Raw genomic sequence first — 15,874 nt, 5'->3', positions numbered from 1 at the left:
CCCTCCCTCCCTCCCTCCCTCCCTCCCTCCCTCCCTTCCTCCCTTCCTTCCTTCTGCATTATTTATTGAGCATCTACTAGGTGCCAGACCAGACACTATTCCAGAAACTGGGGATGTTGCCTAGAACAGGATTGATGAGTCCTTCCTCTCATCAAGTGTACAGTCTAGTGGGGAGATTGACCAACAAAAAAATCAAATAAGAAAATATAACAGATGATGATACATACTATAGAAAAAACAAAATGGGGTGATATGAGTGGGAATTACTGGAGAGCTATTTAGTTGGCCAGGAAAGGCCCCACTAAGATGACATTTGAGCTAGCCGGAGATGACAAGCAGATATCAGCCATTTGAAAATCTGGTGAAAAGAAGATATACAGATTGCCAACAAACACATGAAAGGATGCTCAACATCACTGATCATTAGAGAAATGCAAATCAAAACTACAATGAGGTATCACCTCACACCAGTCAGAATGGTTGTAGTGAGGTAGATGGACCTAGAGTCTGTCATACAGAGTGAAGTAAGTCAGAAAGAGGAAAACAAAATACCATATGGTAACACGTATATATGGAATCTAAAAAAAAACTGGTTCTCATGAACCTAGGGGCAGGACAGGAATAAAGACGCAGACATAGAGAGTGGACTTGAGGACACTGGGAGGGGGAAGGGTAAGCTGGGACAAAGTGAGAGAGTGCCATGGACATATATACACTACCAAATGTAAAATAGATAGCTAGTGGGAAGCAGCTGCATAGCATGGGGAGATCAGCTCGGTGCTTTGTGACCACCTAGAGGGGTGCGATAGGGAGGGTGGGAGGGAGACGCAAGAGGGAGGGGATATGGGGATATATGTATGCATATAGCTGATTCACTTTGTTATGCAGCAGAAACTAACACAACATTGTAAAGCAATTATACTCCAATAAAGATGTTAAAAAAAAGAAAAGAAAAAAAGGAAATCTAGTGAAAGAGCATTCCAGGCAGAGGGAACAAGACGTGCAAAGGGCCTGGGCAGGAATGAATTTGGCATATTTGAGGAATGGCCACTGGGCTGGAGCAGAGTAAGTGAGGGGGAAATGGTGGGCAGTAGTGGGAATCCGGTCATGCAGGGTGTGTCAGGCCACAGGGAGGAGTTTGGATTTTATTCTCTCTGAAATTGGACGCCTTTTGAGGACACCATCCAAGGGATGCTTTCAGATTCCTCTGGCTGCTGTGTGGGGAGGGACCTACGGGGGACAGCAGAGACGACAACAGTGAAGAAGCCAGCGAGCAGGGCCAGAATGATGATGTCTTGGACCGAGGTGGGGGCAGTAGTGATGGGCTTTAGAGACATTTAAGAGTCAGTTTCCCTCGTCCCACCAAAAGTCCCCTCCACCCTCCACCTGTGGCACCCACCAGCAGGGAGAGTGCTCCTTGCTGAGCCTTTGCACAGGCTGTTCCTTCTTCCTAGAATGCCCTTCCCTGCTTTGTCCACTTATTTTCTTTGTGTTCTTTGTCCCTCGAATATCTTTCGTGGCTACTCTTGTCACCTTGTCCCACCATTTCCTGTCTCTGTGACTGTCTCCCCGCTAGCCTGGAGCCCCTGAAGGGCCAGGGCCAGTCTTGGTTATCTTTGTACCCCAACCCCCAGCACTGGGTCAAGGACATAATACGTGCTCACTAAATGTTTGAGAAATCCTACTACCAACTGCAGCAGCCCCACATGGCATTGTCCATGGGTCCAGCCCTGGGCTGAGCACATCACACCCATTATATCACTGAAGTTGGCACTGTTATTCTTACCCCATTTTATACGCAAGGAAATGAGGCCCAGAGAGGTTGGGAAACTGGCCCAAGGCCACACAGCTTGGAAGTGGAGCTGAGAGGCGGCTGTCCTCTTTACAGGGGGCGTCGGTCTCCTATGTCACACCCCTTCCACCCCCTCACTCCCCTCCCTTACATTATCTGCCCAGCCCAGTAAACTGGTACAACTTTGTTTCTTGTGTTTCCTCTTCTGAAAGCTTCTCTCCTTTCCTACCCTCAGGGGGGACATGGGCTGGGTTCCCCTGTGACCCAGCTCCATCTTTCTCTTCCAGCTCCACACCCTTCCTGGGGAGCTGGTCCTGCAGACCTCATACGAGCGAGCCCGTGGCACCTGTGTCCTGCACCACATGGTGCTGTGGGACGGCCAGGAGATGGCCATCAACGGGAGCCTCTCCGGGCCCTTCCTCAAGCCCACCGGGACCCTTAGCCTGCAGGGTGAGTCTCCCAGCGGCTGCAGCAGGGGTGGCCCCGTTCACCCACTCACTCAGAGCACTATCATTGAGCACCTGCTTATCCCAGGTGCTGTTCCAGGTGCTGGGGATCCACAGGGAAATAAGATGGCCCAGGTCCCCGCCCTCAGGGAGGCAGGCTGTGAGCAGGGACACATACTGAACAAGATAATGTCAGGGTGTCTCCGAGAGAGAAGGGCTGAGAAAACAAGCAGGGCTTGGTTTGGGGGCCTGGAGCTCCTCCAGGTGGGGTGGTCGGGGAAGGCGTGTCTCAGGAGGTGATGTTTAAGCTGAGCCCCGAGTGACAAGAAGGCGAAGCTCTGGGGATATCATTGCAGGTAGAAGGAACAGCAGGTGCAAAGGCCCTGGGGTGGGAACAAGCTTTGTGGCTGGAGCAACAGTAGCAAGGCCAGTGTGGCTGGAGTGGACTGAAGGGAGGAGCAGGGGGGAGATGAGGTGGGAGAGGTCAGGGGAGCCAGGTCACACAGGATCCCAGGCCCGGACAAGGAGTTGGGGTTTTACCTGAGAGTGTTAAGACAGGAGGGTGGGGCCAGGGCGTGGAAGGTGTGCCAACTCTGAGCATCCCCGAGAGGCTTCAGAGCTGAGGCTGACAGACTGAAGCTTGGCAGGGGAGGTGAGTGCAGCCCCAACGGTGGCACCCGTGACCCCTTAGGCACTCCAGGAAACAACCCCATCCCCAGGGGGCTGTGCAGACACACAGACTGTCAGTTAGTGTTTGAGGAGCCCCCTTACACAGAGCAGAGCCCGACCTGCTGGCCTGCCAAGCAGGAGACATGGTGCAGACCCTGGCCCTGGGGGCACAGCTTGCTGAGTGGCCCAGTGGAGTTCCCCATGGTCATGGTTGCCACACATGTGCCCTGCAAAGCAGAGGAAGTGAGAACGTCCTCAGCACGCCAAGGCGGTATGTGCATGCCCTTGTGTGCATGTGTGAGCGTGTGCGTGCTCGGGGGCCCATGGGTGGGCTGAGCAGTCCGTGGACCCTGCCATGTGGTTACAGAGCATAGGAGCCAGCAGGTCAGGGGTGGAGGGAATGAGGGGTGTGGCTCTGCATGTGGCATGCAAATGTGGTCAGTGCTCCCTGGACTGGTGACCAGATGATGCCTTGAGAACCAGCTAGTGCCACCGTCTCTGGGCAAAGCTCCCCAGAGTCTGTGTGGGGACAGGCAGCACCCCTTCCAGAGGGCTCAGAGGGTAGCATGGTGGCCGTTGTCTGCAATGGGGTCTTGGGTGGACTCCTGCTCTGGGGGTCTAGGAAGGCAGGACCAGTTGGTGGCCTCACAGGATGGGATCAAGTGGTGCAAGAGGTCAGGGCAGCTGGACTCAGCCTTAAGGGATGAAGGAAGAAAATCTAGGGCAAGGAGACTGTCTGCTGTGAGGCCTCAGCTATGCAGGTACCACCTGTGTCACACCCCAAGGTGGAATGAGGGCATAGGGCAGGTGAGTGTGGCCAGGTAGGTGTGGGACATTCAAAGAGGCCTGGGCAACCATGAGTGTGAGGGACCTGAGAGTGATACAAGAAGGAGACTGTATCAGTCAGCTATTGCTGTGTAACAAATGACCCCAAACTCAGTGACTTATAGTAATAAGCATTTATCACGGCTCATGGGCCTGTGGGTCAGCTGGGCAGCTCTTCTGGTCTGACTCACGCATCAAAGTCGGCCCCAAGTTGGGTAGGTGGTGCTGCTGATCTTGGCTGGGCTTTCTAAAGTGTTCAGGGGCTGGCTTCCTGTCAGCTGGTCTGGGACAGCCTCGACTGAAACACTCAGGTTCTCCTCTGTGTGGTGTCACCGTCCAGCAGGCCAGCCTGGGTTTGTTCTCACAGTGGCTGGGCAGGGATGCCAGAGAGCCAGTGGGAACTGAGGACTCTTTAGGCCTAGGCTGGGGTTTGCCAGTGTCAACTTCACCAAATTCTACAAGCAAATCACAAGGCCAACCCAGGTTCAAGCGCCAGGGAAACAAATTCCACCTCTTGATGGAGGAGGTACAAAGCCTCGTTGCAGGATTGGAGATTTGGGGTTCTCACGGGGACACTGAGGGACTATACTGAGTGGTATGGGGACCAAGTGAGGGTGTAGCTTCTGAATTTTGTGCAGATTACCTGAGCGTGTGGCCCCGAAGTGGCCCCCTGTACCCTCTCGGCGTCGAGCTGATGTCCTCAGCTCATGCTCCCGCCCCTCCCTGTGTCCCCGCCTCCAGTGGAGCTCACCCACCCGCTGCTGCTCCCCCTGCCTCGGCACTGCATCCTCCGCCTGGCCTCTGAGCATTCGCGACGCGGCCACCAGGATGACCTGGTCGTGGGCTGGGATGGCAAAGACCAGGTAGGCATTGGGGCTGGAAGGATACCTGGGAAGCCCACCCTGTGGCCTGAGTGGGGCACTTGGGGCCCTGCCCTGCCCTGCCCGAGGAGCCTTACAGGGCCAACAGGGCTGGGCCCCGGTCCCCAAGGGACCATGGGAAGGGCACTGGGTGGAAGGAGGAAACCTGGGTCCCAGCACCACCTGGGACAGGAAGACCAGTGGCTGACGCATACTGCAGGCCTCTTGTGTGCCAGGCACATCAGCCCCATTTCTAGAAGATGAAACTGAAGCTCAGAGAGGCATGGGGTCTTGCCCAGAGTCACGGAGCTACTGGAAGGCAGGGCTGGGATTTGAACCCATGAAATGCCTCCAGCCGCCACACGTGTCACTGCCAGTCCCATCTTTGTCATATGCTTGTCCCCATCTGCTTCTCTCCAAGCCTCAACTTACTCCTCTGCAAAATGGGCTGAAGCTCTCGGAGGGCCTCCCACAGTGCTGGGCCAGCAGCCCTCACTCCCGTGACCTTGATGAAGAAGGTTGCCTGTACTGGGTGGTGGGGAGGGGGTTGGCCTCTCTGGGGGAGCCCTCCCCCTCAGCCTGTCCCCTCCCCAGGTGATGCTGTCCTCCTCTCTTCGGCTGGGGAAGGGCAAGCTGGCCGCCCACCTGGCCCTGGCTCACCCCTTCAGCCTCTCCTGGCGGCGGGCCGAGGCCAGTGGCCTTGCTGAGAGCAGGGGTGGCAGGCAGAGCCGGCAGGTGAGCAGGGAGCATCCGAGGGGCCCTGGGTGTAGGGGTCTTGAGGGTTGGTGAGCTGTGTGGCTGAGCCCACGGGTGGGGCATCTGGGACCACGTGTGGGGGAGGAGGATCCCATTTGTTACTCAGAGACAAGGACATCTCTGGAATCACAGATTCCTGAAGCTTGGAACCCCAAAGGGACCTTCATTCATTCATTCATTCATTCATCGGTACCTTATTAAGCACCTACTGTGTGCCAGGCAGTGTTGAGGTGCAGACACAGTCCCTGCATAAAGCTAACATTTTTGTGGGAGAAACAGTTATAAGCATGTCCAATTCATCACTGAAGTGCTCGTTTGTTTAGTCAGTCCCTGCAGGGGTTTGAGCAGGGTAGCTGGACTCTGCATCTGACTGGGAGGCCTTGGGCAGCTCACAGCACCTCCCTAAGCCTCAGTTTTTTTCTTCTGTGAAATGGAAGACAGTAGGCCAGTGTGTGCCAGGCAAAACAGGCAAAAAGACCAAAACTCAAGCAAATGAATGAATAAAGTAAGAGTTGTGGTAAGCACCATAAAAAGAGTAAGGAGGGTGCTAAGAGACAGAAACATTGGAGTTGGGGGGGGCTACTTTAGATGGGGTGGACAGCGAGGGCTTCCTGGAGGAGGTGGTTTGTCAGCTGAGGATCCACGGATGAGGAGGAGCTGTCTGTGACACGCTGGAGAAACAGCGCAGTCCAGGCAGAAGGAACAGCAAGTGAAAAGGCCCCGAGGTGGGAACGGGCTGGGTGCTTCAGGAAGAGCCAGAGGCAATTAAGACCAGAACCAAGGAAGCGATGGGGCAGGGGCAGGGGCAGGTGAGGGGGGAGATGAGGTCAGGTGAGGGGGCAGACCACTCAGGGCCCCTCTCTTGGCTCGGGCTGCCATAGCAAAATAGTACAGGCTGTGTGGCTTAAACCACAGACATTTATTTCTCACACTCCTAGAGGCTACAAGTCCAAGATCAAGGTGCCAGCACTGTCAGGTTCTGGTGAGAGCTCTCTTCCTGGCCTGCAGCCATCTCACTGTGTCCTCACATGTCGGGGAGAGAGCTCTCTGGGGTCCTTCTTACAAAGACACTAATTCCATCATGACGCCCCTGCCCCAAACCTCATCTAACCCTAATCACCTCCCAACGGCCCCACCTCCTGAGGCTGTCACATAGGGGATTAGGGCTTCAACATGAACTTGTGGGGTGATGTGAGTCGGTCCACAGCAGCCCCACAAACCCCAGTGAGGGACTCAGATTTCATTCTGTCTTTGGGAATTATGAGTCTGGGTGTTGAGAATTAGGAGTTTCCCATCTAAATGCCTCTGGCCTCCCAGCCTGAGCGTGGCTCTAAGCTCTTACAAACACTAGCCGCGAGAGGAGGCACCGTCTCCACCCCCCATCTCTCTCCTCCGCCCGCCACTGGCCCCATCTCCTTGCAGGTACAGCTTGCCTGGAATGGAGGGCAGCCTGCGACTTTGCAGCTCACCTGGGCCAACAGGTCCTTGGCGCACAGCACCTCCTGGGATGGTTGCGTGGCCGCCTCCCCGGGGCAGGTAGGCACTGGCTGCCCTGCGGATCAGGCACAGGCCTTTCGCTAACTCTGAGCCCTGTGTTGCCCTCCCTCCCCCGAGTCACGTCCTTCATCCTCTTCCCCGTCAGCTCCAGGACACCTGGGGCCTGGGCGCCCTCAGGGCCTGTGGGGCCTTAACACAGACCCCAGCCGTGTTCAGCGAGTGGCTCGATCTGTCCTGGGATGGACGCCGGGTGCAGCAGAACCTGACATATGAGGTGAGGCCTGGGGGGCTGGGGGTCCCCACCTGCTTCAGGAAGTGACTGGCTCTGGGGCCCTAGGGTCCTGGGTGTAAGTGCTAGTTGTGCTGGGGATCCCGGGCAACTCATTTCTCCACTGTGAACCTTGGTTTTCTCATCTGTGAAATGGGTGCAGTAATCCTTCCCTGACTGGAGTGTAGTGAGAGCTCTGGGAGGTAAGGAAAGCAAGGCGCCCAGCATGAGGCAAGCACTTGGGGAGCAGACGGGGAAGGAGCTGGTGACGCCAGTGGGCTTCTGGGGAGGGGTGGGGGGAGGTCGGGAGGTCAGGTTTCCAGAGACGTCAGGGTCAAGGTCTCTCCAGCAGCACCGCCTGCCTGGGGCTCCTGATGGGCTATGGAGAGAGAGGGACAGCTAGCCCTGGAAGTCCCCTTGCCCCTTCTGGGTCTCCTTAGGCCCAGCCCCCCTCAGTCTCCCAACAGAAGTCCTGCTTGGAGTGTAAACGGCTGCTGTGGGGCTGACCAGGGCTCTGATGGTGGGATTTCTGGCACCTGCCCTCCTCTCGTGAGGGTCTCCTGACTGCCGCTGGCCATGGGCACTCTCTCTTCCGGGACGAACCCCCATCCCATGGTGCCGTCTCCTTCCAGAGGCACCAGCCGTCCCGCCCGGACAAGATCCGTGCAGAGGCCACACTGGAGCACGTCCTCACGGCCTCCCGCACCACGCAAAGTTTCCAGGGAGTCATGGAGACTGACTATGCCCGCTGGCTGCGCCATTCCCTGAATCTGGGACTCTGCCACCTGCCCAGGGTGAGTCTGTCCCAGGGAAAGGCCCAGGGACCCTGGTGGTGAGGAGAGAGGAGGGTGCCCGCCCAGGTCAGGGGTGTGAGTGAGGGAGCTGGGTGCCATCATCACGGCTCTGCACATGCCACTGGGCGACCCTGGGCAGGGCTCTCTCCTCTCTGAACATCCGGTGTTACATCTGAAGGATGGAAGATGCAGTTGGTTCCAGCATGTAGGGTGATTGTGAAATTTAAGATGTGACACTGGGAGAGTGCTCAACGCATAAACAAAAGCTGCTGCTTTCGTCATCATTGTTAGGGGGAGGTGTTGGGACCCCAACACCAACATCCAACATCCCCCCAACATTCCCCCGAGTTTGTTAGCTGGTTGATTGGTCTTTCCTGCATTCTTTCCACCCTTCCTTCCACCCACCCACCCACCCATCTTCTCAACCATCCAAACATCCATCCCTTCCATCCTCCCTCCCTCCCTCCCATCCCTCCATCCATTCATCCATCCATCCTCCCATTCCCCACATCCCAGGTGTCAAACTTTTTCTGTAAAGAGCCAGATGGTAAATATTTTAAGTCCTGCAGACCATATGGTCTCTGTTGCAACTCTGGCATTGTGTCATGAAAGCCACCATAGATGACATGTAAATGAATGGGTATGGCCATTCCCAATAAAAATCTATCTACAAGAATAGGCAGTGATCCTGATTTGGCCCATGAGCCATAGTTTGCCAACCCCCAATCTGTTCATCCATTCAGAAAGCATTTGTAGGTCTTACCTATGCCAGGCTCTGTTCTAGGTGCAGGGGCAAGGATGGTGAAAGGGACAGACCAGGTGCCTGCCCTCCTGAAGCTCACAGTCCAGTGAGTAGAAGAAAAAACAGACAAGATGCATGATATGCAGTCAGGTGTGGTGAATACTGTGAAGGAATGAAGCAGGGAGAGTGGACAGGGGATTGCAGGGGGCCTTGCTGACGAATGCAAACAGCAGCGGGAACAGCTAGTGTAAAGGCCCTGTGGCAGGAGCATGCTTAGAGTGTTTGAGGAACACAGGGTGGCCCTTATAGAGAGAGCAAGAGGGCAAGGTTAGGAAGATAATGCAGACCCATAGGACCTGCCAAGGAGACCAGCTTCTCTAAGTGCAGTGGGAAGGCGGAGGCTTTGAGTAGGGGGGACACTGTCTGATTTGCATTTTTTTAAAGCTTGGTCTGGCTGCCAAGTGGAGGAGGGGCTGTAGGCTGGGGCAGGAATGGAGGCTAGGAGACTTGATAGGCTATTGTGACAGTCCTGGCATGAGGGATAGTAGCCTGGACCAGGGCATAGGAAGAGGAAGCTATGCTCCTGCACCTCCCTGACCACTGACAACCCACCCTTTCATTCCAGGCCCTCTCGGTCTCCGGGGAGCACACCTTGGGCAGCGGTGGGCTTCTGCTACACTCCAAATGGCAGCTGGGCCTCGCCCCAGACCCAGACGACAGCCTGCACCTCAGCCTGACCCTCCGCAACCACAGCAGGCCCCGGATGCCTGACTTCTCCGGGGAGCTAGAGGTAAGGTGGCTGGGTCGGGGCTGCCCACCCCATAGGCAGGATACTCTGATGTCCCTGTCCCTCTCTGCCCAGTGGACCACCACTGCCTGGGTGGCCCTGCCATCTAGTGGCCAGTATTAGAACTGCAGACTGGCACCCTAGTGGGGACCTGAGCTTAACTGTAGGTGGGACCCCCTGTGGCTGGCCCCCGCCCCCCGCCCTGAGCAGCTCCTCTGCTGCCCCAACATCAGCCCTTCCTATAACCGAGAGGCAGTGGCTGGACTCCCTGGGTTTGAATCCCAGCCCAACCTCTTCCTGGCTAGCAACGTACTTCCCCTCTCTGTGCCTCAGTTTCTTCGCCTGTAAAGTGGCAGATAATCATTGCACCTACCCTACCTCCCATGGCATTAATGTTGCAGGGATTAAGTATGTTAATATGTATAGATTGCTTAGAATAGTGCTTTATACCAAGCAGCCACTAAGTAAGTATTAGCTGCTATTATTATTAGCTATTATTGGCCAAGTCTTCTACCCCTTCCACCTCCCAGCAGCCCAGGGAGGTAGAAGGGGGCAGATCTGGGTTCAATACCTGCTCTGCTCCCACCTGGCCAAGGGCTATTGGGAAGGGACCTCTTTGAGCCCCATTTCCTCATCTGTAAGTGGGGATCAGGTATATTTCACAGGGTGGCCAGTGGGGTTCTGGGCACCCCTCCTCTCCACCCACACAGCACGGGCATACAGGAGGTGCTCCATAAGTGCTGTCATCCACCCATCTCTGTGTCTCCGTGGCTGGGTGACCTTGACCTTGTGACTTTCCCTCTTCAAGCCTCAGTCTTCTCTGTCAAATGGGAACAAATCCCATGTCCTTTGCAGAATTGTTGGGAGGAAAAGAAACAGAGTTTGCACAGCACGTGCACACAGTAGGCGCTCATGAGATGGGAGTTTCCTTCCAGCATCCAGAGCTGGAGGAGGCATTTCTGTGTCTGGAGCTCACTCAGCTCCTGTTTCCGAGCCCAGGAGCAGCGGCAGTTTCAAAAGAGTTTTCCTTTCTGAGTTTCACCAAGGCTGGTTCTTGTTTCCCCGTTTGCCAGCCAGGCCCCCAGCCACTCCCGCACCTGTAATCTCGGTGCCCCAAGGCTCACTTCCCCAGAATCGGAGGCCTGGGAGTGAGCCCCGTGGGGCCCAGCCCGCGGTGGGCGGTCAGGGAGTGGCTGGCCTCCTGCTTCCATCCCGAGCATGTGGGCAGCTGGTTCTAACCGCTTCTCCCTTGCCCACCCCCACTCTGCTTGCCCCATTGTGGGGTCCATGGTGTGGAGAGAGGCCTTTCACAGCCTTGTTTGGTCTCTACACCAACCCGGTGGAGAAGAGGGACAGATTCGGGAGGTCAGGCACTCACCCCGGCTGCTGGGGCGCTCACCACTCAGTGACAGGTGACTAGGACGGACACCTCAGGTGTGGTCTGCAGAACCCCCCCTCCTCAGGCTCACCTCATGCACTGTGAAATCTCCTAAGGATTCCTGGGCTCCACCCCTCCCACCCACTTAGGAAGCTGCATGTTTAGTGAGCACCCTGAATTGGATTCCTAGGGCTGCTGTAACAAATTAGCCCCAACTCAGTGGTTTAGCACGACAGAGATTTCTTCTTTCACAGTTCTGGAGGTTAGAAATCTAAAATCAAGATGTCAGCAGGGTTATGCTCCTTCCAGAAGCTCCAGGAAAGAATCTTCCTTGCCTCTTCCAGCTTCTGGGGGCTGCCAGTCATCCAGGCGTTCCTTGGCCTGTGGCTGCATTATTCTAATCTCCGTCTCTGTCTTCATATGGCCTTCTTATAAGGACACCAGTTATTCGATTTAGGGCCCACCCTAATCCAGTACGACATCATCGTAATTTTATTTCATCTACAAAGAACCTGTTTCCAAATAACATCACATTTACAGGTACCAAGGGTTAGAACTTCAACAGATCTTTTTTTTGCGGTACCCGGGCCTCTCACTGTTGTGGCCTCTCCCGTTTCGGAGCACAGACTCCGGACGCGCAGGCTCAGTGGCCATGGCTCACGGGTCCAGCCGCTCCGCGGCATGTGGGATCTTCCGGGACTGGGGCACGAACCTGTGTCCCCTGCATCAGCAGGCGGACTCTCAACCACTGCGCCACCAGGGAAGCCTGCAACAGATCTTTTTGAGGAACATAAGCCCATAACACACCTCCTACACACACATACACACACACACACACACACTCACACACATTCTGATTCCTGATAAATTTTGAGAACCACCGTTCTATATCTGATCTTATAGATTTTGAAACTGAGGCCCAGAGAGGGTAACACACTTACTCAAGGCTGCACAGCTTGTTAGCCACAATATCTGGACTAGAATACAGAGCAGCTGAGTTCAGGCCAGAGGTGGCTCCCCTCCCCTACAATGGCTTCTCAATCAGCCCGTTGGCCTCCCAGCTGCAAGGTCTCCCTAGGGTTCCTTCTCTTAAGGCCTCTGAGGCTTTTCCTGCCTTTGCCCCACCCCATTCGAAACCCTCCTGTCTTGTGTCCCCTTCCCTCAAGGCTGGTGGCTGCAAGGGCTGGGATGAACTGCTCAGTGTCGGCCTTTATGCCAGGTGCTACCCACGATGTCTCCTTGAACTTGTGGAGACATTTGCAGTGGTTCTCATACAAACATGGAAAACCTGGCCTGTAGGTGGAGACACCCGGGCACTGGGAACCTAAAAATGCCAGTGCTCAGCCCCTCCCCCAATCAATTAAGTCAGAATCTCTGGGGTGAGGCCTCGGCAGCAGGAATTTTTAAGCTACTTGGATGCTGTGCGCCGTGCTTGGTTAGGTCCCTGGATGTGGATTTTCATAAGCATTTTCTGCAATTGGTAGGGATTCTGAGCCCTGTGGCAGGGGTGTAAGGTGGGGGGACCCAGTGCCCCTGAAGATGTGGGGGGTGGGGTGGGCATTGCCTTTTCCCTGCAGGTTCAACCTCACCCTCCTCAGGCACCTCTCCCTGGGCCTGGGGCCAACAGGGGCCAGAGGGCAGAGGCCAGGCTGCACTCAGGCCTCTGCCCTTCGCCTCCCAGCTCCGCGGCCCCAAGGCTCAGCACTTTGGCCTGCTGGGCCGGGTCTCCACCTCAGCTTCTCGGAGCTTGGTCCAGATGGAGGGAAATGTGGACGACGGGGACGAGAAAGTGAGGCTGTTGGTGTCCCGGGCCCCGAACTGCTTCCAGGCCTTGGTGGCCCACAAGGAAGGTGAGTGGAGGTACCAGTGTGGCTCAGCGGCCTGGCCAAGGCCCCAGCTTGGCCCAAGAGTGGACAGAGATTGGGGTACTGAGAGCTCGAAGTCAAAGGAAACCCTGGTAGGACTTGGTGGCACCCCCAGCTTGGAGGTGATGATGAGCTCCCTGTGGTCACCTGTGGTGCCAGGAGAGGCTGTGATAAGCCTGGACCAGAGGTGGGTGTGGGCTGAGGGATGGGGAAGAAACCAGGCTTCGGGGGGTTTGGAGGTTGATTTAGGCAGCTCAGTTCAAGGCCCTCAAATCCTAGGGCCTTTGAGACTCTGCCTGTGGGCAGTGGGGAGCTACAGAAGGCTGTGGAGAGCGGGAGGCGCGGGCAGCTGGGAGGCAGATGGACGAGTCCTGGGTACAACAGCAGGTCCCCTCCTGGCCCCAGGGAGCCAAGAGGAGAGCGTGGTGCTGCGGGCGTGTGCCCACAGGCGGACTGCGGAGGTGGAGGCCCTGCTCCAGGACAGCGGGCAGCCCGTCCAGCCCCTGGGACGCCTGACCCTGCAGGCTGCCAACCAGAGCCTCCGCTTGGCTGCATATGGCTGCCAGGGGACCCTGCTGGACCACGTGGAGGTGAGAGGGCCGAGGGCTGGGGGGAAGGGTGTTATTCCTACCCCCCCACCCCCACCCTGCCTGGGCAGAGGCCACAGGACCAGGATCCCTAAGTCCAGGAGTACCAAGGAAACCAGAGGCAGACAGCCCGTAGCGTGGCCAGCACATCCTTGGGCGTTGCTGCTGGCACCGAGAGCATTCTGTCCACTTCATTCCTGTGAGGCCCAGCGTGTCCCTCTGTGTCCGCAGTCCAGGGTGGCTGCTCTTGGGTCCCAGGTGCAAGCCCGGCTGGAGGAGAAGATCCATGGCTTGGACGCCTACGTGAGAAGGTTCCAGCGCCTGGTAGGTAGAGTGCACTGGGATGTGGGGGGCACCCTTGGAGAATGGGAGGGAGCGTGAGGCCGTGGAGGGTCACCCCTCTGGCTCGTCCTGGGCCTCCCTCATGGACATGAGGGTCTTCTGGAGCTTTCTGTGCCCCAGACCCTCACGCTGATCCTGCCCCCATTCCCCTGCCCAGGTGCAGCCGGCGGGCGCCCTGGATGGCGCGGCAGGCCCCCTTCTGCAGCTGTGCCAGGCGGGGCTGGGGGCCGTGCGGGAGAGTGGCCGGGCGGTGGCCGTGCTGTGGGACCGGAGCCGGGCTAGGCAGGGGCTGACACACCGCCTGCCGCTCTACCTGGAGAGGCTGCAGGCAGGGCTGGAGCAGCTGCGGGATGAGCTGGAACGTGAGTGCAGGAGACAGGGCGTGACCCTGTACCCAAATCCACACCTGATCCCAGGGCCCCCGACCCCAGGCCCCTCACGCTCGGCCTGGGGTACTGGTTCAACCAGAAAGGCCACCTGATTTCTGGCAGGCCTGCAGCCCAGCTTCATTTAGACCCTCTGCCTTATTTCTCATGGATCTATAGCCTTCGGATTTTTGGAACAGTGTCCATTCTTGTCGGTCTCCAAGCTCATATCCCTCATGCCTGCTGCCTTATCTCTTCTGGGACTGCTGCCCAAGTTTCTTCAGTCCCCGCCTGATTTCTTTTGGGTACACAGCTTTACTTCTATTAGGCCCACTGCCATAGATTCTAGGGCCTATTTCTGGTTCTGTGATAAGCACCAGTGAGACCGTGCGGGTCGTGAAGGCTGCTGTCCCGAGCGCCCTCCTGGCGGTGCTGGGACCCTCCAGCCTCTCCCGGGGCCAGGAGCCCCAGGGCTGACAGCTGGCCCAGCAGGGAGCCCCAGGACCCTGCCCAGCACCAGGGCAGCCGTGCCTCTGACTGGCCAGTGCTCGGGCCAGACGGGCTATTAAATGCATCTCACCCCTGCTTGTGTCCCTTTGTCAGAATCCCAGGGCCACCCTCAGCCTCGTGATTCACTAGGACTCACAGCTCTCAGGACGTAGTTGCACCCACAGCTATGATTTGCTATAGGGACAGGATACAGAGCCGGGTGGCGGAGGGACAGGTGCAGGGGAGGTTCTAGGGAGACCAAGCACGAGCTTCCAGACTCCTCTCCCAGTGGGGGCACACAGGACTCCCTCCACTCCCCCAGCTTTGAATTGTGACAACACGTGTCAATCTGCCAGGCGAGCTCGTTAGAGACCCTGCGTCCAGGCTTCTCACTGGGAGCTGGTCACGTAAGAGCCTCTGCCTGGCACAGACCAACATTCCAGACTCACAGAAGGAAAGGGGGTGTTCAGCATAAACCACATTGTTCGTGCAATCCAGGCACAGTGAGGCCCTCTTATCGGGTCTGGGAATGGTGGGAACCCCCCAGAATCCAGCCAGGGCTGACCCTGTGAACAGGCCTTGCAGCTGGGCAGTCTCAGGCCTGCCGGGCTAACTCTTTTCCAGTCTCTAGTGCCACCACCTCATTCCAGGTCACAGGCCCTATTTCTTTCCTGGAGGCCTGGGTCGTCGGGGGGCTGGTTTTCCTGTGTGGGCCTGGGATGCGGGTAGCGGCATCTCACCTGCCACCAGGACCGGGAGGCCTCACGGTGGGTGGTGGCTGCCTTTGCAGAGCCCCTGGCCACGCTGAAGGACGCCTACTTGGAGGTGACAGTGCAGCCGCTGGACAAGGTGTGGCAGGAGCGGGCCGAGGAGGCCGTGCGGCGGCTGCAGGCCTGGGTGTCCGGGACGCCGGGTACCTGGGGGTCCGGGCCCATCGCGGCAGTGCTGGAGGCCACGAGGGGCGCCCTGGAGCTGGTGAGGTGGGGCGAGGGGGAGGGAGGCGGCCCTGCAGGCAGGGATGGCCCTGACGGCTCTCACTGCCCCCACCTGCTCCAGGCCACCCACCAGATGCTGTCTTGGGCTGAAGCTGTGTTCTCACAGGCACTGAGGCGGCTCTGCAAACCCTTGCTGGACCTGTACAGCTTCTCAGCCAGGTAACTTGTCCCCTCTGCGGTCCTGCCCCACGCCAGGCACACCCTCCGTCTCATCTGCTCCCCTGACAGCCCTTCCATAGAGACATTTTTAGCCCCATTTTACAGACAAGGAAACTGAGGCTTATTCTTTTTTTTTTTTTTTTTTGCGGTACGCGGGCCTCTCACTGCTGTGGCTTCTCCCGTTGCGGGGCACAGGCTCCGGACGCGCAGGCTCAGCGGCCATGGCTCACGGGCCCAGCCGCTCCGCGGCATGTGGGA

At 57.2% G+C, this 15,874-nt stretch overlaps 1 protein-coding gene across 1 annotated transcript in view; it reads left to right on the top strand.

The window, feature by feature from the left end:
• Nucleotides 1-15,874, top strand: part of LOC129392709 (uncharacterized) — a 126,515-nt gene that overhangs the window by 90,552 nt on the left and 20,089 nt on the right. The window contains 13 exon segments of the mRNA XM_055089741.1: nucleotides 2,080-2,242; nucleotides 4,474-4,595; nucleotides 5,187-5,327; nucleotides 6,771-6,884; nucleotides 6,991-7,119; nucleotides 7,746-7,907; nucleotides 9,275-9,439; nucleotides 12,496-12,664; nucleotides 13,085-13,269; nucleotides 13,498-13,590; nucleotides 13,766-13,970; nucleotides 15,253-15,437; nucleotides 15,519-15,616. Coding sequence (XP_054945716.1) covers nucleotides 2,080-2,242; nucleotides 4,474-4,595; nucleotides 5,187-5,327; nucleotides 6,771-6,884; nucleotides 6,991-7,119; nucleotides 7,746-7,907; nucleotides 9,275-9,439; nucleotides 12,496-12,664; nucleotides 13,085-13,269; nucleotides 13,498-13,590; nucleotides 13,766-13,970; nucleotides 15,253-15,437; nucleotides 15,519-15,616 — 1,931 coding nt within the window.

This window comes from Physeter macrocephalus, chromosome 14 (assembly GCF_002837175.3).
Source record: "Physeter macrocephalus isolate SW-GA chromosome 14, ASM283717v5, whole genome shotgun sequence".
Classification (NCBI taxonomy): Eukaryota; Metazoa; Chordata; class Mammalia; order Artiodactyla; family Physeteridae; genus Physeter; species Physeter macrocephalus.
This window is presented reverse-complemented; position numbering and strand designations above follow the sequence as displayed.